At 38.4% G+C, this 21,264-nt stretch overlaps 1 protein-coding gene across 3 annotated transcripts in view; it reads left to right on the forward strand.

Annotated features, from left to right (window-relative positions):
- mvb12ba (multivesicular body subunit 12Ba) overlaps positions 1 to 21,264 on the forward strand; it is a 169,043-nt gene that overhangs the window by 69,125 nt on the left and 78,654 nt on the right. For all 3 annotated transcript variants that reach the window (XM_078549920.1, XM_078549919.1, XM_078549921.1), the window contains exon 7: positions 16,649 to 16,746. In XM_078549920.1, coding sequence (XP_078406046.1) covers positions 16,649 to 16,746 — 98 coding nt within the window. The remainder of the gene's footprint in view (positions 1 to 16,648; positions 16,747 to 21,264) is intronic.

A 21,264-nucleotide genomic window follows, 5' to 3' on the forward strand; every position in this document is an offset into this window, starting at 1 on the left:
AGCATATAAAACAAAGAATGACATCAAGTCACATAAGGAGCTATTAGGACAGAAGATCAAAGCTTGGTCAAAGAGGTAGGTTTTAAGGAGTTTCTTGAATGAAGGAAGAAAGATAGAGAGGTGAAGGAAGGACATTCCAGAGCTTGGGGCTTCTGCACCCACCAATGGTGAAGCAGTTACAATTGGTGTTGCACAAGAGGCTAGAATTAGAGGAGGATAGATATCTCGATGGGGCTGAAGGAGATTACAGAGATGGGGAGGGTGAGGCTGAGGAGAGATTTGAAAATGAGGATGAACTATTCTAAAATCAAGGCGTTGCTTGACCAGGAGCCAATATAGGTCAGTTAGCACAGGGGTGATAGGGAAACAGGACTTGGTGTGAGTTAAGACACGGGCAGCAGAGTTTTGGATGACCTGAAGTCTACTCTGGTTTCTGTGCCCCTGCCTATACTAGCTGGACTGTCCCTCAACATCACTGCTGCCAAACCTTCCCCACCAGTGTTTGGTGATTCAGCTTTGCCTCATTCTTAAGATCATTAGCTGCTTTTTCCATTTGTGCTGATACCTGCTTCAAGTGGGAGTTGATGGTTTTGTGAAATCTTTTAAGTTTGACCAGAAAAAGACTCTCTCTGAGAAGGGCAGATGGTACGTTGAGAAAATAAACACACTTAACCATTTGTCGCTATTTTACACATATGCCTTGTCACTGTGTGGTGACGTTGATGGATCATATTTGACTATAATCTTCTTGGATCCCATGCCTCCCTAGCCCTCCCTCCTAAACAGATAGAGTAGCTTGCACAGGAGTGATTTGTTTCATGGCTGGTGGGAACCACAATTTATTTTATATTTTCTGCTTCAATTTTTTTGCAAGTTTAGCTTTAACGTAAGAAGTATGAAGATTTCGAATAGCCAGTTTGACTTATTGAAGCTCTTTCATACAATAACTTCTGTTTCATCACATGTATAATGAAATTTGCTTAAGCATGTATTTTTCACTACCTTATTTGATACATTTTTCACAAACGTTTCTCTATGTTAGTACAATTTTTATATAAAGTTACTACTTTCCCTCATGTCTATATGTTTTACTGATGATCAGACATTCTCCTATCTATGTAAGCCTTTCCCACATTATATTATTGTGTTGATCTCTGTCCACATTGAGCAGGAGTATAAACAAAATGTTCCCTACCATTTGTTAAGCTAAATAGAGTTACTTGCAGTGAGTAGAAATCTGTTAAATGTTGGTACAGATTTTAGTTCAATCTCAGCAGTTTTACTGAGATTGAACTAAAATCTGTACCAACATTTAACAGATTTCTACTCACTGCAAGTAACTCTATTTAGCTTAACAAATGGTAGGGAACATTTTGTTTATACTCCTGCTCAATGTGGACAGAGATCACCACAACAATATAATGTGGGAAAGGCTTACATAGATAGGAGAATGTCTGATCATCAGTTTTGAGATATTTATCCTAATTGTATTTGTCTGCTGTTTCTCTGAAAAACACTTGCCTTACAACATAAAAGTTGCATGTTCATCATTCCCTCGTTAAATGTCCACTTGACTCAGTGGTAACAACCGTCATCTCTGAATCAGAAAATTGAGAATTGGCAAACTCTACTCTAAATCTTGAGCACACTAATGTCTTACATTCCTCCTTCAGCCAATGCACCAGTCATTCCTCTCATTGTTGTGGGAGCTTGCTATTTGCACATTTGCCTACAGTGCAGTGGCTACAGTTCAAAAGTTAATTAATTGGCTGTGAAATGCTCTGGGAAATTTTGATGAGAAAATTGCTACATAAATGCAAGTTTTTTTTCCCCTCTGTCTTCATCCTTTGATGGATGTGGTCTATAATATGAGAATGTGAGGCAGCATGAAAAAAATCTAATTTTGTTGCTCTCGACAATAAAACTGTAATCTGAACTCATTACTTAAATTTTTTTACGTAGAAATAATAGTCCTTAAAGCATCTATCAGTATCTCCAGACAATGACAGTTCAAATCCACTTGTTTGTCAATCTAATGTAAGTGCTGCTTGGCTAAACTTGAATAAATGAAAATGACTAAAGTCTATCAATTGTATATGCAAATTTGGTTAGAACAAAGATCTTGACTTCTTATGTCATTTTTAAAAAGTTATGCAGCATGTTTTTTTTTAACCTAGCCTGCGTTCTGTTTTAGATTGTTTTGGTGAAAGTTTTAAAGAGTAAATAAAGAATGTAAAATCAAACTACATCTTTACTAAACTGCACATACGAACTAAAGCACAGATGCAGAAAGAAACCCATTGCTTCCTGTTTACAATTACACTGTTGTTTGCTTTTTGCCACATTCCTCTTTATGGGCACGCAATAACCTAGATGATAACCGCCCTTGTGGAAGATGTCTGGGTTCGACAGATTCTGGCATAATTGGTCTAGCTGTGAAATGCCCTGTCTAGTTGCTTTCAAATTATTATTTGAAACGCTATTCAAAACAGATATACCTGGTGATGCACTCAACATGCAGTGCTCCAAGGGTAAAAGGCTGTTCATGTTCAGCGCTCAGTGATAGTTTCATAATCTTAAAGACTCAACGTTAAATGTAAATCTTTTAGTAACATATTCTTCTGTGTAACGCTGCAGAAGTATTTCAAAACTACTTTTTGGCTCATATAAATGGCATTGAAAATGTTTGATTTCAGGACATCTAGAAATTGGTCTCTCTGCATTTTGCTGTTACTCTTCAGCCAGTTTAAGTGGAATCTTTTTGCCCCCTTCTAGCTGTAGGAAAATGCATTAATGACTTCTGAAAAGTAGCTTTCATTTAGATACTCAAAATACTCTGAATCAAATAAAGCTTTTAAGTTTTGTTTTGAAAGCTTCCAGTAGTACAGGGCTAAAAAGAAAAAATGCATTTTACTGAATTCCCACATTGTTCTGATTGCCACTTACTAGTGTGTCTTAGTTCTGCCCTTGCTTTTTATGCTTTCAAACTGTGGGTAAGTGGCAGTCTGGGAACGAACTTACAGTATAAAACCTGTTTGTCAGTGACTACATGAAGTTGTCTCCAGTGACATGAATGCTGCCTACAGCTTCTTGTTCTTTTTGATGATGTCGCTGGAGAGGAAGTTCATGATGTTATTGAACAGGAGATTGTATACAACATGCCTGCTGCAAGGTTGCCTCTATACAGCAGGTTGAAAGCATAAAACTCAGAAATCCTGCTTGTGTGCAGATAACTTTTTTGTTCTCATTCAGGGCTATTGACAATCCAGAAAAATATACCTCTCTTTTAATAAAGATGATTGCAGATGCTATAAGACCAGAAGACGTAGGAGCAGAAGCAGGCTATTCGGCCCATCGAGTCTGCCCCACCATTCAATGAGCTTATGGCTGATCTGATAACCCTCAACTCCACTTTCCTGCCTCTTCCCCATAACCCTTGATTCCCTTACTGTTAAAAATCTGAACCTCAGCTTTGAATATACTCAACGACCCAGCCTGTACAGCCCTCTGCAGTAAAGAATTCCACAGATTGACTACCCTCTGAGAGAAGAAATTCCTCTTCATCTCTGTTTTAAATGGGCGCCCCCTTACTCTGAGATTATGCCCCCTGGCCCTAGACTCTCCCACAAGGGGAAACAACCTCTCAGCATCTACCCTGTCAAGCCCCTGAAGAATCTTATACGTTTCAATAACTTTGCCTCTCATTCTTCTAAACTCCAATGAGTACAGGCCCAACCAACTCAACCTCTCCTCATAAGAAAATCCCTCCATATCCGGGACCAACCTAGTCAACCTTCTCTGGACTGCCTCCAATGCCAGTATATCTTTCTTTAGACAAGGGGACCAAAACTGTTCACAGTATTCCAGGTATTGTCTAATAAGTGCCTTGTATAGTTTTAGCAAGACTTCCCTATTTTTATACTCCGTTCCCTTTGAAATTAAGGCCAACGTTTAATTTGCCTTCCCTATTACCCATTGAACCTGCATGCTAGGTTTTTGGGATTCATGCACAAGGACCCCCAAATCCCTCTGTGCTGCAGCTTTCTTCAGTCTTTCTCCATATAAATAATATTTAGCTCCCATTATTCCTTCCAAAGTGCATAAACTCACACTTTCCCCACAGTATATTCCATCTGCCACATTTTTGCCCACTCACTTAACCTGTCGATATCCCTCTGTAGACTCTTTGTGTCATCCTCGCCACTTGCCTTCCTGCCTATTTTGGTGTCATACGCAAACTTGGCCTCATTTCCCTCATCCAAGGCATTTATATATATTGTAAATAATTGTGGTCTCAGCACAGATCCCTGTGGCATTCCAGTAGTTACATCCTGAAAATGCCCCCCCCCTCAATGCCCCGTATCCCAACTCTCTGTCTTCAATAGTTAGTCAGTCCTCTATCCATGCTAATATACAACCTCCAACACCATGGGCTCTTAAGTAGCCATATGTGCGGTAACTTATCGAAAGCCTTTTGGAAATCCAAATATATTGCATCTACTGATTCCCCTTTATCTGCCCTGCTTGTTACTTGCTTGGAAATTGTCTGTAAACATGCTATTAATTAAGTAAGATGGAACTGTGCAGAAAAATGTTTTGTGAATGTTAACGTTGCTGAGTTCTCCTTATTTAGTGGCATGTTTATATTGCCAACTCTATAGTCACTTGGTAGTACCAAACTTGAGTATTGCTGTAAAAATAGACATGCTGTCGATGCTTTTTGTCTTGCATTCTTCAGGACAGGAATTCCAACCAATCAGCACCCTTTTCTCATGCAGCATTAGCTGTTTTCCCTTTGAATTTTGGCATTCTTGCATCTGTCCTGATGAGTACAAGATGAAAAACTTCAACAGCTTGTTTCCTTTTTCAGCAGTTGGCACCTTTGAGACATAATGCCCGAGTTCTGCAGGAGCTATCCCATTTACGATATTGGATAAATTCGAATTAACATGAAACACATTTTAAAAAGAACTACATGGCTTCTTTGCTTGCAGTTTGCTGGGAAGATGTTTAACCACCGATTGCCCCATTGGTGGCTAGAAAACATGGCCACTGCAGTAGTAAAACTGGTAATTGTTTTGTGTGGTGTTTTTGCTTATGTTACTAAAAGTGCGACCCAGAGCTTGCTTCAATCCTACAATGGAAAGCTGTGAAATTGAATCAAATCAAATCAATTTGATGATTTGTGGGCAAACACCAGGAAAATAATCATGCTTATCTCTTGATGCCTCCTGAAGTGGGTGAGCAAGCCAATCGGTTGCATAAACAAAGCATTTCAAGAAGAAGGCCCATTGCGATACCTTAGCGCAATTAGGGAAGAGCGGCGAAGCCTCTTCACTCAAGCATCTTAAACTGGTTATGATACTGTTGCTACTCCTGGACATCACCTATTTTAGTGATGTGTGAGATCACTGGAGCCATTGACTGTGGTTTGTTTATACACTGCAGTTGCTATAGAATTTTGAGAAGCAACATCATCCGGGGGTTGTTGGTTGAATGCTACAAAATCAAGTTAGAAGGTAAATGATGTCAAGTAACCTATGAGGAGTTGGTTCATGAAAAATTGCAATAGGATTGATTAAAGGCAGTTTTTTTTTCGCTGAAGTGGGCTATTCCTATTGACAATTGAATAATTTCAGCTTGATGCGTACAGAATGTTATTTGGTGCTTCTGCTGAAGATCATTTTGACCTTCCTGGTAGTGATCAGGCATTTGTGCGCTGAACTTTTAAAACTCTGCACATGGATCTGTTTGAAATTAGTTTTGTACAAATGATGCCATTTTTATTTATTTCCTGGAACATGTGCTTTTTCCTTGAGGCCTGGGATTCAGGTTGGATACTTAATAGCAATAAGAGTAGGAGTGGGCTATTGATTCCTTTGAAACTGTTCCGCCATTCAACTAGATCATAGTTGAGCTGTACCTTTACCCCAGTTGCCTGCCTTTGATCCATATTCTTTGATGACCACCTTAACAAAAACCTATTAGTCTCCATTTTGGAAGTTTCAATGGTAGTACCATCCACAGCCTTTGAGCAGAAAGAGTTCTAGATTTCTGCAATCCTTTGTATGAAGGCTTCTTGATTTCACTCCTGAACGACCTGGCTCTAATTTTAAAATTACACCTTTTTCTGGATTCCCTTGACAAAAACAGTTTCCCTTTATTTACCCCATTCAATCGTTTTAACACATTAAAAATTTCAATCTGATCATTCCTCTTTTCAGCCTTTTATACTCAAGAATGCAAACCAAGTTTATGCAACCTGTCCACAAAATTTAACCATTTAACTCTCAGTATTATTCTGGTAAATCTGCCTCCAATATGCATTCTTCCTGAGGTGTGGTTCCCAGAACTGAATGGAGTTTTCCAGGTAGGGTCTGATAAAACTAAGTACAACTGAAGCACCACTTCCTCCCCTTTATATTCCAACTTTCTTGAGATAAAGGTAAACATTCTTTTTGATTGTTTTTGTACCTCTGCATCACCTTTTAGCTCTATAAAATTTTCTATTGTGGACCTGAACAGCATAGACCTAGAAGTTCATCGATCTGTATCGATTTAGCTCATTTAAGCCGAGGCGGTGGGGCGGGCACTATAATTGGTTTCTGAGAAGTTGAAATTGGCCAGAATTCTGGCTTCTGTCCAGGAACCCTTGCTCGAAGTGTCCATAGTGTGAACACTATGAACAGAGCATCTGGCCTGCAGTTGCTTGCTGTGCAGGTTTACCTGTGGATAATGGCCGCCTTGGCCAGATTAAAAAAAAGACTGACATTTGCATTGCGTGTTTCATCACCTCGGATGTCCTACAGGGCTTCAAGTCACTCTGTTTTATCTCCTTACTTGAGAGGACGGATAGGACCTCAGTCTAACATCTAATCTGAAAGATGGCATCCCTGATGGTGCGGAAGGGCCAGTCTAGATTACTTGTCCCAGCCTTGAACCCACAAACCTTTGACTCAAGTGGCAGCTCTACCACAAAGCCAAAGCTGACACTGCCCACCCATTAAGCTATGTCCCAACAAACAATGATATTTCTTGAAGATTTGTTAATATTGCAGTAAAATAGCCAAATGAATATGCTCTAGAAACTTTTCAAATTGGAAATCTTTCTGCTTAACCTTTTCTTCATTCTCTGTCTTTTGAAAAATGTTAAATAAATCATTCAATGCATTTTTTCTTAAAAATGAGTACTTTATTTACATTTTTTATCCTGTAACTCCTGGACCTTGGCTGTTGATTTCTGGAGGATGGATTCACGAGCTGCTAAATCTGTTTTATTCTTCAACCAATTGAAACATAGACCTTTTGAAAATTGACATGGTCTGCCATTGATGCAAGCAGATTGAGTTTGTATACAAATTTTGTCATTGGGGAACAGAGTCAAGCCAGTGCTTGACGAGTTACCATTCGCATAGCACTGGCAAAATACTGATGAAATCTTGTATGCAACTTATTGCATATTAATGTAGTTAATGAGTTTAACTCTATTATCCAGTTGACCGATTCTCAATCTAACCTTTGTTTTTTAAGGGTGCACCGCAACACTGTACAATATAGTTTCTAATTTTTTAGCGTTGATGGCTCATGTCTCCTTTTTATTTAAATATGAGTGATAATCACTGTATTTTTGATCAATTTTGAAAAACCTAAATTTACACAGTTCCAGTGATCTGACACTTCCTGAATGTCAGATAAATTTCATTGTTCATATCTTCTTTAGATTAGAAACTTTGTGTGAAATGGCAGTGCTTGAGATAGTATTTAGCTCAGTCATAATTGCATGATGGGAATGCAAATGAGATTTTATTAGTTTGATGCTTTCACTGTCTCCATGGTTATGAAGTAACAGTGTTGAGAATGTGTCACATTGCATCCGTGAATTTAGTAAGAGTGTCAAAACATGGCTTCAATTAGTTCTCTCTAATTATGGCTCTAGAGATCTTGTAACAGTATAGATTCTTATTAAGAAACACTTATGGTGATATTTTGTGGATAAACAAAAAAAAAACTTAGTTGTTGTAAAAGATCTAAAATTAAGTAACCTATATAAAGAAAAAAAATGCCAAAGTTATAACTGGAAAGTGAAATTGAAACAGAAAATGCTGGAAATACACAGCAGGTTCATCAGCGTTTGTAAAGAGGAAAGATGAGCTAATGCTTGAAGTGTAAGTTTTGATTGGAAGTGTCTAAACTTAGGACTATTAACATATTGATGTTCTATGTATTTCTTGCAGTTCTGTTGTTACTTCAGATTTTGAGCATTTGCAGGGGCAATGGCAAAAGAACACAGAGTGAGATTCCTCTTTCAAAGAGCCAGCAGAGGAATAATGGGCTGAATGGCCTCTTTTTGCATTTATGATTTGGTGATTTGCTGTGTTTTTGATATCAGCAGATGTGTATTATATACGTTATGTTTTAAGTTTTGATTTAAATTCTTGACAAGAAACAATGAAGTTAGTGGAGCCGAAGATTAACATAGCCTTTATTAAGCAGCAACATTATGCATTGACATGCAGGGACAATTATGACAGCAGCTCTTGTCCATCGAAAATGTGCAAAAAAACGTAGAATGTTATACCAGCTGAAAGTACTGATTTGAATTTACTGTCAGATTTCTGCAGAAAAAACAAATAGACAACATACAGCAAAAGTAACATTTAAAATGCTTTTGAAGAAGAATGAGAATAAGTTTGTAAATCTCTCAGCTTTTTCAGACAAACTCTGTGATCATAAGCATTTTGCTTTGGAAGTTGGTGCATTCATGGGTGTCTCAACACTGACTACAGTGTTAAGAATTGAAAAGTTATTGTATTTTTATGTATTATTTATTTTACGCAAAAGCAATTCCTTTGAAGGCTTTAGAGCAAGCAAAGCACAGCCGTGAAATTAAGTGATGGCGTTTGAGTTTGTATCTGTTGGCAGCAGTTTTCCTACATCGCAGATATTTTACCAAATGATAATGCAAACTCTCGTAATATTGCCTTAATGATTATTTGCTTGAGACTGCAGGTGGGATCCTTTTAGGATATAGTGGTTAAGTTGGAGCTACTTATACATATTTCCACCAGATCACTGGATCGTAATCATGAGCTAAAATCCCAGTTTATGTTTGTGTCCTTTGCCATGTCCCTAAATTTGTGCTTCATAGATCTCCAGCCATGATGGGTTAGGTTACTTTAACACATTCTCATTGCTGAGCAACATTGCAAAAGATTCAGCTCTGCTTAGTCTCATCACTTGACCCAGGTTGGTGCTTCAGAGATTAGGGATCATAAGAGTGGACAGAACAAAGTAAAACGAGATAACTTTGCATTACAAGTGTTATATCATAAAATTGCAGCAATGGGTTGCCCTGCAATGAATGACAAGTTTGATTTCTTTTTCTGATGCCTTAATCTCACAATCTAGAAATGTAGTGGGTGTGCTGTTCTCCCTCCTCTGATTCCAGGTTGCTGGTATAAATGACTCTGCTCAACAATTGTGGTCACCTCAATGAGTTAAAGCTTCAACAAAACAGAGGAATCTGCTTTGTTATTGCTAAGAGAGTATGCCTGCTTCAATTTGCAGCCTAGTGAACTCAAAAGTGTTGAGTGTTTAATAGCTTTTAAACCAAACTTATTTGTTGGAGGAAAAAAATTGTTTTGCCATTACATTGTCTTAATCAAAAATAAATACTCAAATCCTTAACTGTAGTAGGGATGTAGAATAAAATAGCAAGGAAGAATGAGTTGTAAGCTTTCAATTTACACCAGAATTTCCATGCCTCTGTGTATTTGTAATTTTTTGATTGCCTTCCTTGCACAATTTATGCAATGTTCAGTTTGGTTGAAAGGAAATGGGATTTCTGAGTGGTCACGTCTTGAGTTCTTGAAGCTGTTAAATGTTGGTAAGTGTGTGCATATCTTGAATGGTGCAAAGGGAATTCAGTGCTCTGAGACCTACATGAATAAATCCTGTGTTGGTGGCAACAAATGTAAAGCAGCGGTTATTAGTGACTGTTACAACCCAGTGGGATTTCATTTCTGGCGTGATGAATACTTGACTTTAACCAAGTTTGGCAGCCAACAGGCTTTTTATTTTTAAATACGAACTGCTATTTTGTTTTATGGTATGGTTGAGTTCACAGTCCTAGAGGCTATTGACCCGTTCAAGCATTAATGTCGAATCATAATTTTGTACCACTTATAGTCATAAACAGCAAAGGTTCATTGCTAACATGTGATAGACCATGAAATCGGCATTAGCAGTGACAATATGAACAATTGGATTTAGTTGCACCTGTCTAAAATGGTCTTTTTTCCCGGTAGAATAACTTTAGTGCCCAAGGTTTAAACTTTAGCAACTAAGTAACAACTGATTTAAAAAGTCAATAGAGTGTTAGATCAGGATTTCACTATGGCCCAAATCTTCCGATCAGCGACGGAACCCCTAATTCCGACCCTGATCAGACAAAAGATACCCACGTACCGCCTTCCAGTGTTTTTCTGGGCAATCTTTCAATGGAGGGTTCTTCCAAACTCATTCAGTGCAGGAAACCCTGGAGATATAAGTGAAGGGAATCAGTGCAGAAGCCACACCCCTTTTTATGGCACTAACTGCTGTATTCTAAGTAAAGAGTTCAAATGTCCCAAAGCTCCTTTGAAAATCTATGTAGTGAAGGTTAAGGCGGTTACGTGGGTAGTATGGCTGAGGTAAAGGGGGAATGGTTGGTAAGGTAAGTGGGTAAGGGGGTAGGGTGGCAGGTAAGTGAAGTGGCAGCTGGGTAGGTGGTGAGGTCAAGGGGGTGGTCAACAGGGGAGTTGGCCTCTGTGTGCGTGATTGGGGGTTGTCAGTTGCACAGTTACCCAGGAGTTAGACTAGGATTTTTCTGTCTAACATAAGGTAAGTAAGTTGGAACCATCCAAAGTCTCTGACTCTAACTAGAGAGTTGAAGACTTTCTTGGAGGGTTCCGGGAGTAGGGGAAATTTCCCATTGGATGTTCAAACTTCCTGTGCATTTCCCATTGAGTTAATGCATTGGGACTTACAAGGGGTCTGACGATCTGGAGGCTGGAGGAAATGGGCCTATATATTCTAATACCCATGTAGCTTTTCCATCCCTGATATTGGTATATAAAATGGAAGAATGACTTGGCTGAAACAAGTTCTAATTTCATGGTATGAATTTTCCGGTATTTTTTTTTTCATAATTTTTCAGACAGGGATTTCTGAGTATAGTTTATCCAGGAAGTGCTTTATGTTTTTTATTCAGACTCACCCTGCAGTCGGTCTGAGTGATGGGGTTGGTTCTAGTTCAGTTTAACAGTCTTCAGACTTGCAGACCAAAGTGCAGTGCAAAGGATTAATTTGAAATACTGAGCCTACCATTAAGGGGAATTATGTCACAGCATCCCAATCCATAACTGTCATAACTTCATGATCCACAAATACATGTGCTTTTCTGTTGAGTGTTGCAGTTTGTGGAGTTGTTGCAACCTCTTGGCTTGCTCCCAATCCGACTCGTTTAAACATAGTAAACGAGTCTGCTGACACATTGTCAACTTGGAGGTCGACAGTAATCCTAACTTAATGTAGCACTAACGTCACTTGCTGTGTGGGAGATGCAAACAGAATGTCTTAAAACACAGACATAGCCATCATTTTTTAAAAAAAAATGAAATCTGTGTGTGAAAATATTTTGTAAAATTGCTTGTGGCTTAAATATCCAACACGTATAAAGCCCGAAAGTAAGGGCAATCATTTATTGGCTTACTGAGCTTCAGATTTATTAGTAGATTGTGTGAGGATGGTCTGCAGTTTCCCTTCTAATTGGTTTCTTGAGTTGACCGAACATGTACTATTCTACTTTTAAGCTGCTGTAATCAGAAGTATCTTATTACTCTATCTGCACATTGTTCGCAGTTAGAGAGCTAATCACTTCGCTATTTTCCCTTCAGCCCATTATGTAATATGCTAATTAAGCCCTCACAGGAGTAGCAGTTGAGGGGTTAAACCCTATAATTATTCAAATCTTTCAGGCTTTTCTCCCAGTTTGCGATAATTTGATGAGGAAGTTCACTGTAATTAAATATTCAAATTATGAATAAGTGTCAATATGGCTTCCTATAGCCTGGGAATGATGATTAATTGTATTCAAAACTCTAGTGGCTGCTCTAATCTGAGGCAAACCGTTGCTGTTGATTATTTCTGTGCAATGCTTGCCATGTTTTTTGTTTTAGAATTTAGTCTGGTAATTGATTTGCCATATGTTGCACAAGTGCAGGTATTTAGAAAATGTGTATTTGAAGAACTCTGGGAATTTTTAATTGTAATGTTCATTTTTGTTGTGGCAGGCAATACTTATTTTTTTTCCTACATCTTGCCTCAAAATTCTCACTTGGCACATAAAGGCTGTAGTAGCTGAATTACTGTTACATGCCTACATTACAGATTACTTTGTGCGTATGTGGATTAAATGTAAGGTTGCGGTTATGATAGAAATTTTGCATCTGGTTCTGGAGGCATATCAGTGCAAGGTGGCACTATAACTCGAGTTCAGATCCAGATCTGAATTCCAAATCCAGTAAAAACAAGCTGAGTGTGCCTCTAGAAGGTCATCACATACTGGTTAGGTTTCACGCCGGTTGGTGCCTAGCGTAGTTTGGAGTAGAGCTGAGTTTTAAATGCTCACTGGACCATTGGACCTTATGATGACTTCATAATGTTAATTTTTAGTCCTCACATTATGATCGAGCAGATTCAGCTCATGAGCTTGTTAAATATTATAAAGTAGCTATGTGAGGAAGTTGTGGGGTCCACTTAGCAGTGGTAAGCAGCGGTGCAGTACAACTTCAGGCCCCCTTTGGTGATGTTATCCAGGCCTGATCTAAAGGTTACGGATTGTGATTTAACTCTTTCCAGTTGAGGGTTGGGAGGGGAGCGGTGAGCAGGAGAAGTGGGGGAGGAAAGCGGCGAACGGGATTGTCAGGAGAGGGAAGCTGTGAGTGGGGGAAGGAAGCTGTGAGCAGTAGGATCAGGAGGCGGGAAGCAGCGAGTGGGAAGTGACGAGCAGGAGCTTTGTGAAAAGAGTTAGTAAGTTTGTCGAAGGATTTTTGGGCCAATTATATTCAAGGCAGCCAAAAAGCACTTAATATAAAAATTACAGGTCAGGAACATAACCCATCCTTATTACAAATTTTCTTATGAGTAAGTGATTTTCGTTTAGCGCATTTCCGTTTAGCATAGGGACGCATTCGAGAGAGCCATATTTAAAATCTTGATAAGAGGGAAACCAGAAACAAATTCTGATCACATCTTCAGGTTCATTATATTCTGCCAGTATTGATCACTACAAAACGATGGACTCATAGTAATTAACCAACAAAGCATTTTCAGAACAGTCAGCCTTTCTTTGACTGCCTGGTTGGCTTTGTTGATGACGTTCTTGAGTTTAGACCAGAAGGCTTGAGTTTGAGCCCAAAAGTGGTAGCCTGACTCCATAATCTAAGCTGACATTCCACTGCTATACTGAGGGAGTGATACATTGTTGATGGCACTGTGTTTGGATGAAACTGAGTCCATGTATACCTATTCTGATAGTCCCATTGAGCATTAAAGATCTTGTACTCTTTGAAGTATTGCATTGTGTCGGCGTATTCTCCAATGTTGCTGCATTAACCAACATCACCAAAAACAGATGAAGTGATTGATTGCCTGTTGGTGTTGGTAGTATCTTGCTGTATACAAAGTAACTACTCCGCTTCTTTTATACTTGCCACACTACTTCAGAGTAGTTCATAGAAACTGAACTGCTTTGAGACATGGCTGAGGTGATAAGATGCTACATAAATGCAAGCCATCAATCACGAAAACACTCATTTTGTTCTAACCATTTAGCCAGGTGTGACCAGGACAATGTCGTGTCTTGTGGTCAGATCTATTGGAATGCCCTTGCTACCCTTGTAGTGATGTCGCCAGTGTAATGGTAGGGTGCAGTATTCTCATGCAGACAGTCATTTGAAGAGGATGCCTTGATGAATGTGTGAAATCATTGGTACTATGTTTACTTGAAATCTTGAAAAACACTGAGCACTGTAGTTTATAGATATTGTTTTTTTCAAATGTGAATTGTATCTTGGGAGAGAATGTTAAACTATACAATGTTAGGGTTAAGTATTGATCATTATGGGTCTGTCACTGGTAACAGACCAATTTGAGCCAAAGAATTGCCGCATAGGTGGTGTAGATGTAATTTTTCTGTTAACTTAGCAACGCTATTCATGGATCAATGCTTTTCAGCTAATTTCCATATAAGTGAAATGGTTCTTTTTTTAAAAAAAAAACTTAAAACACATATTTTGTAACATCTCTACAAATCTGCTCTGCAAATGTTGAATAATATAACATTTCTGTGGAGAACTTGACCTTTATATTGAGCTTTTATATTGTACCGTTCACAACCGCAGGATGTTCCTATGTGCTTTACAGCTAATTGAGTATTTTAAAAGTGCAGTCATTGTTATAATGTATGAAACACGGCAGCCAGTTTTCCTACCCAAGGCCCTAAAAACCATAATGAGATAAGTAGCCAGATAACTTGCTTTATTGACGTTGATTGAGCAAAAAATATTGGCGAGGACACCGAGAGAGCTCCTTTTTGAGAAGTGCCATGGGATCTTTTACATCAACTTCAGTCACCAGGCATTGTCTTGGTTTAATATCTCACTCAAAAGGCAGCACCTCCAACAGTGCAGCACACCCTCAGGGCTGTTCGGAAGTGCCAGTCTGGATTATGTGGTCAAATCCCTGGAGTGAGGCTTGAACTCACGACCTCCTGACTTCAGAAGTGATAATGCCATCACTGAGGTGAGGCTCATTCCAAATGGTAGTAAGCTGAGAGTTTCATTTATGCATTTTAAAAAAAAATAACATAGAGAACTGGATTTTGTTTTGAAATGCTATTGGTTTGCAGCTTCAATGAAAGGGGATATGTTTAAAATCATCACATTTGTCAACCATGCCTGCCTTTGGTTTCAAAGCAATTTACTATTTAAAAACTGGAACAAGCCTTTCACAAAGATATCAGTGGAAAGGAAATGTTCATTAAAACTAGCAATTGCTCCTGTGAAGTTGATGCCAGCTTTTTAAAATTCACAACCAACCTGTGTTCAGTCTTAGACCGTGCAAGTTTAAATTAATGGGATGAGGGATACCTGAGAAAATATAGTGTGTTGCACATCATTGAAGAGAACAAGGGAATTTTGCATAAGAATTGGCTGCTACTTTTCAAAATCCTATGCTTTTTAAAGATTGATTAAGGTATTTTTATGAATTATATTTCAACAAGAATGTGTAGATTCCCTTCGAAAGTAAAGGTTGCCCACGTGCTTTCTTTCGAAGAATTCGAGCAGATAGTGCCAGCCGTAAAAATGTATGCTCTCTGCTAATTTTCGCCATCTAAACAGATTTCTAAACTTGGTTTACATTGATTCTTGAATCTCAGTTTCTGAAGTATTTTTGATGATTTTCATCGATGTTCTATAGATGTTGTGTATTTGAAGACTGAAAAAGAAATGCTGCTTTTTTAAAAAGTTCCACAATGCCACATCAGGCTGTTCAACACATGTGGGGGGGGGGGGGGGATTCTGTAAACTTTCACTTCTTCATTACCTGTGAATTCAGGTTGGACCACTTAATTTAAACCCAGCTCTCATGGAGCGAAAGCACCAAATTAAAGGCAGTGCAGACTTCCTTCACCATGCAACTGTCTTAACTCATGAATTTAACTCAGGCCTGTAAAATGTTTGTATTCTGAGGGGATGAGGAATCAGCTTGAAACTTGACTATACCAAATCCTTCACTAAACTTTGAGTAGAGCATTTTTATTTTCATGGATTATGTTTGTTGTATGAACATGTAAGGCAGTATTTGTTTTCTTTGACTTGAAACTTAATGTCATCTCATGTTCAAAAGCAAATAAATGTTTTCATTTGAAATTTGCGCAGTAATTTTTGATTTAAAACTGACAATTAGTTACGTGCTTGATCTTTACTGATATATGGAGCCTTTATAACCTCTATATGGTTTGAAAAAAGTTGAACAAGCTTGCATTTAGTGCCTTTCATGACCTCGGGTCACACCAAAGTGTTTTCACAAACAATGAAGTACTTTTGAAAGGTAGCCACTGTTGTTAAGATAGGGGAACATGGCAGCCAATTTGCACACACACGGTCCTACAAACAGCAGTAAAATAAATGACCAAATAATCTGGTTTAGTGGTGATGATAGAGAGCTAAATGTTGTCCAGGACAAGCTCTCTCGCCTTTGATTAGTATCATGGGATTATTTATATGTACTTGAGGAAGCATGCAGGAATTTGGTTTACTGACTCATCTGAAAAATGGGAGCTCCAACATCACAAGAATCCCTTAGTACAGTGCTAAAACATAGGCCTGGTGACTAATTTCAAGAGCAGGTGATCTAACACACTGCTCTTTGTATATTTCAGTTTCAAGACCAAATTTCTATCAGTACTATTTTCAGACCTTGAGTAGTTACCAAGAAATAACTATTGATGTATGTTTAACAACAAATTTTAAAGAAAGGCCAGAAAGGCTCTAGTTTGAAATCTCTTATTTTGATGGAAAATATGATTTTTGTCTTGCTTCAGGCACATATCCCTGACGCTTCCTGCTACTTTCCGATCTAAGATGCACGGCACCAGGCCTGACTTTGAACATCAGACCTCCAATCTATACGCCATATCAGGTGAGTGTTACAGTATGTGGGAATCCCGTACCAAAATGTTTCTCATTCAGGTTAAGCGCTATTATATGCCATATTAGCATATCTTATTTGTGGAAGTACTGTTTTTAATGATACAGTTTGATCAATTCCACTGAATAAGAAATAATCCTGCAATATAATTAGGTGGCAAAAGTTGCCAGGTGCCATCAAGTCACCTGAAGACATTAATGCAATGCAAATGATATCCAGCTGCTTTCTTTTTAACAGTTTACCCGTTTGACCTCCAAAAGTGCTTCAGGGGAGGCTTTTTTGGTACTATCTATTCCCATTTCTAGGGAACCTTTGCCTACATAAAATTAAGGAGACTCTTGGCAAGAAGATGTTATTTTATTGTATATAGTCCCTCTCCCTTATTTCCGGAAAATTCCTTATTAATGCCTTGCTCTCTCTATCGCTATTTTGAAATTTCCAGCTATTAAGCGAACAACTATTTTATATATCTATTTCTCTGTTTTAAAAAAAAATGTTTTGTTTTTCATAGCAAGTTCATGGACCAATAATGAAATTAAAAAGGAACTGTAAAGAATTGCTTCATTTTTTAAAACAAGTGTGGGAGCTCTGAATTACAAGGCTTATTTTTGGATTGCTCATAGCTGGTATAAGGGTGAAGTGTTCAGTGCATAACTAGGTGAGTTGTTTAAAAAGTGGAGGTACAAAAAAATACAGTTCTATTTTGACTTGATCTTTGGACTTCTGAAGCCATTCTGTTTATTCAGCTGGCTACATATTTTGGCCATTGTTACTGTTTTTAAACCAACTTTTATTCCAAGTTAACAAATGCTGTCAAGAATTGGAGCACAGGTATAGTAGTTCTATTTGAAGCATCAGTTTTGCACTCTGAAAAAAATCATTGATGAAGAAATTAAAAAAGAGTAACGTTTTGGTGAAAAGCTGACCCAATAAACAGCATTGCGTTTTTAATCCCATTAAGTGGCATGGTCCTTTTTGCTTTTAATAGGGGGATTGTTAATAGCCAAAACTTGTAAATTAACACATTTACCATTAATCATATGTTTTATGTTTGTTGCTATGGTCGTGTTGACAGGTGGGCAGGTTTACTCTTGAAAAAACATGTGGGTGCTGTCAGGCATCAGGAAGCAAGGTTGTTGGGATTGATGAATTGCCTGCTCCCTTGATTAAGCCTTCAGTCACTCGCAACAGCAAAACCAGGAACAGGATTTTGAATAGAATGTGTCAAATTCATTTGGTTCTGGGTTGTTGCAGTTGTTGCAGCTTGTGTCATGTGTTAACAAAATATGTGAATTCTGACACTTCTCCTTTTTGTACATTATTTGCTTATTGGCAGGCAGAGTGGAAAATATTGAAACCTTGCATCTAAGTCATGTCTCGATTCAAGCTGTGCTTATGATTCTGTAGTTACTGGAAGACCTGGGTTGTACCATGAGAGGAAAGATCAATAGTTTTCAAACACGTGTTGACTTTTTATTCTTGTGTTATTTTCTGCTAGCATTACTTTTCAATCTGTGTTCCTTTAGTACCAGGTGTGCACTGTAACTTCATAATCAAGATGGTTGGTATAATCTTTCCTCTCTGAGCAAACTGTATGACTCTCCAGCTTTTTGAAGAAGCATAATAAATTAAGTGTGTTTTTTCTACTGCCCCATCTGAACTGTTTAGCTGGTGGAATTAAGTTGCAAGGTACCTGGCACATTTGTGCAAGTATTCTGTCTGCAACCTGAATTAGATATACAGCAAGTGAATACAGGTTTCACTGCTGTAACCATCAGTCTTAACAGTCCCAGCTAACACTTAAGAAATCATCTGTTAATTTTTTTCTTTTCTTATGTGCTCCTTTTGGAAAGCCCTGTTCAATGCACTTTATTGTAGCCTTGTTCCAGATTGTGTGTTAAAGTCTCACTCACCACTGCACACTATATCATGGCTCCTATAGCCTTGACCCAGATTGTGTGTTAAAGCCTCACTCACCACTGCACACTATATCATGGCTCCTATAGCCTTGACCCAGATTGTGTGTTAAAGCCTCACTCACCACTGCACACTATATCATGGCTCCTATAGCCTTGAGCCAGATTGTGTGTTAAAGCCTCACTCACCACTGCACACTATATCATGGCTCCTATAGCCTTGACCCAGATTGTGTGTTAAAGCCCCACTCACCACCGCACACTATATCATGGCTCCTCACCATGAATGAAAACCTTACTATTTATTAAAGTCTGGCTCCCCAGCTGATGTCAAAAATCTTGCCATCCAACGCCCTCCTCTTGATGCTGTTCCCTGAGTAAAGTTTGCAATGCTGCAGGATGCCAAGTGAAAAGATCACTTTTGGAGTGAAAGAGGCAAGGAAGGTAAAAAGTGAGGAAGGGAAGAAAGTGAAAGAGAAATTAAGAAAAAAGTTGATAATGAGAGAACACAACAATGAAGGAGGACAGCAAGACAAACAAAGTGAAGGACAGCAAGAAATCAGAGGACTCGGAGAAAAAATAGAGTTGGGATGGGGGTTGCGGGGGCAGATAAAGAAAGGAAAAGGATGATTTTTTTGCAGAGCTACCACCGAATATTTATAGATAAAGGTGAAGAGAAGCTTGGGTACATTCCGCAAAAGCTTTAAGATTCAATGAATCAGATAGTTGTGTTTCCAATTCATTATGCAGAATGTCAGTTGCTTTGGGACAACCTTGAACAAAGACACGGCACTAAGTGGGTAGGACTTCACAAGCCCTAACCTCAGTTTGTCAGTGGTTTAGTTTATGCTGGCCTTTTCCTCAGAGTGGCAAGACTTTTCATTCTTGATACATTTCTCCAAACGTTTGCTGAAAATTTCACTCAAATGGCCACCATCCCTTCAGGCCATGCCTTCTTTCCTGAAATTGCTATTAGCAATAAAAGTGGACTTTTTCTCAATGCTGCTATACATCTCTTAGTGGTGAGTCTTGGCTGTTGCTTCGGTATCCCTTTTCCCCACTGCCGTTCAATCCAGACTCCCTGGTACCCTGTACAAGTGCCATGGTAATGAGAGACACTCATTCAAAGCCCACTGTTGCGAAGATGATCTCTATTGAATCAAGATTCTAAGTGAAAGGCAAACTTCTCTCTCTAAGAGGGTCAGTACATTGTGGAGTACAGTCATCTCCAGCCCAGATCACTATCACAAGTTTGGAAGTCTAGGCAGTTGTTCTTTTCACTAGTAACGTTTAGTTAGTTAAGTAGGTAAGCTGACAATGATGTGCAGATGGTGTCTGTAGTACACTGTAAATTCTCTTAACGTGCTTTTTACCAATGGGTCTTTGGTAAAGATATTTCTAGACACAAACTGCACAATTTCAGCAGTTTTCACAAAGAAAATCCTCTTGGTATCCTACTGTTTAGCTGATAGATTTATATAATTATTATTTTTTTAGAACTGTGTCTTTAGCAAATTGGCATATATTGAGCTCAGCTCAGCAATACAGAAGTATATGTGCGTCATTTTGGGAGATTTTACGGTATAGAATGCATTTATTAATAAATTCCTTGAGCAATAATGCTTTAATGTTTAGTATTGATGGAGTATGAGACAGCTGTTACAGTTATTGATTGTAAAAAGCCATTGGAACCAATATATGTTTGTGTTATTTTAGCCCTTTGAAAAATATATAATTTATGGAGCAATAAAGTGGCTAATTATTTGTGCTGTTGAAGCTGGTGGAAATGTACACTACTCAAAACATTTGTCACAAAAAATATGCAGTTTTTAATTAGTAACAGTATGCTGACCCTTCAATTAAGGAGCCACTAGTTGCATTAAAACTTCAATTATACAGCAGCTTTGAAATGAATTGGTAACCTACCTCAAAGACAACTTAAACCCCAAGAAAGCATTTACTGTGTGTTATGGCTCCACCTGCTAATAAATCTAACCAACACTGCCAGATTTGGGAACCATTATCCTTAAATGAAGAACGCCTGAATAAGTTGGTGAATGCTGATATCATGGGCGAGTTGGTCATGTAATTTCTAGAAAATTACGATTGAAATTTGCTGTGTATATGGTTCATTTGGGTGACATGGACAGACTTTTGCATAGAATGTATAAATGTCTAGGAAACATGTTTCCAGTGTTTTTTTTGGATCTCTAGCTCAGTTTCAGTGGAAAGAAAATATACTTGCATATCTCTCCAGGAAGCATTTGTCACTAAACTGTGGAACTTGGGCTCCCTGTGGGAATATTTTTTCCGTCAAAAAAAACTTCCTGCCCCCACTACATAGCTATTTTTGGATTCATTAGTTTTCTTGTAATCAGTGAGCCCCAAAAGGTAGGAGTTGTTCGTAAAATATTGCAGATGCTAGAAATTTGAAATATAACGAGAAAGTGCTGGAAATAATTATAAAAAGTACTAGAAGTTCTCAGCTTGTCAGGCAGCATCTCTGGAGAGACAAACGGTTGGGATGTCAGGTTGATGACCTTTCATCAGAACTGGAAGAAATTGGAGATGTCTGCTTGCTTAAAGGCAGTTG

Source organism: Cetorhinus maximus, chromosome 10 (genome assembly GCF_964194155.1).
Source record: "Cetorhinus maximus chromosome 10, sCetMax3.hap1.1, whole genome shotgun sequence".
Lineage (NCBI taxonomy): Eukaryota > Metazoa > Chordata > Chondrichthyes > Lamniformes > Cetorhinidae > Cetorhinus > Cetorhinus maximus.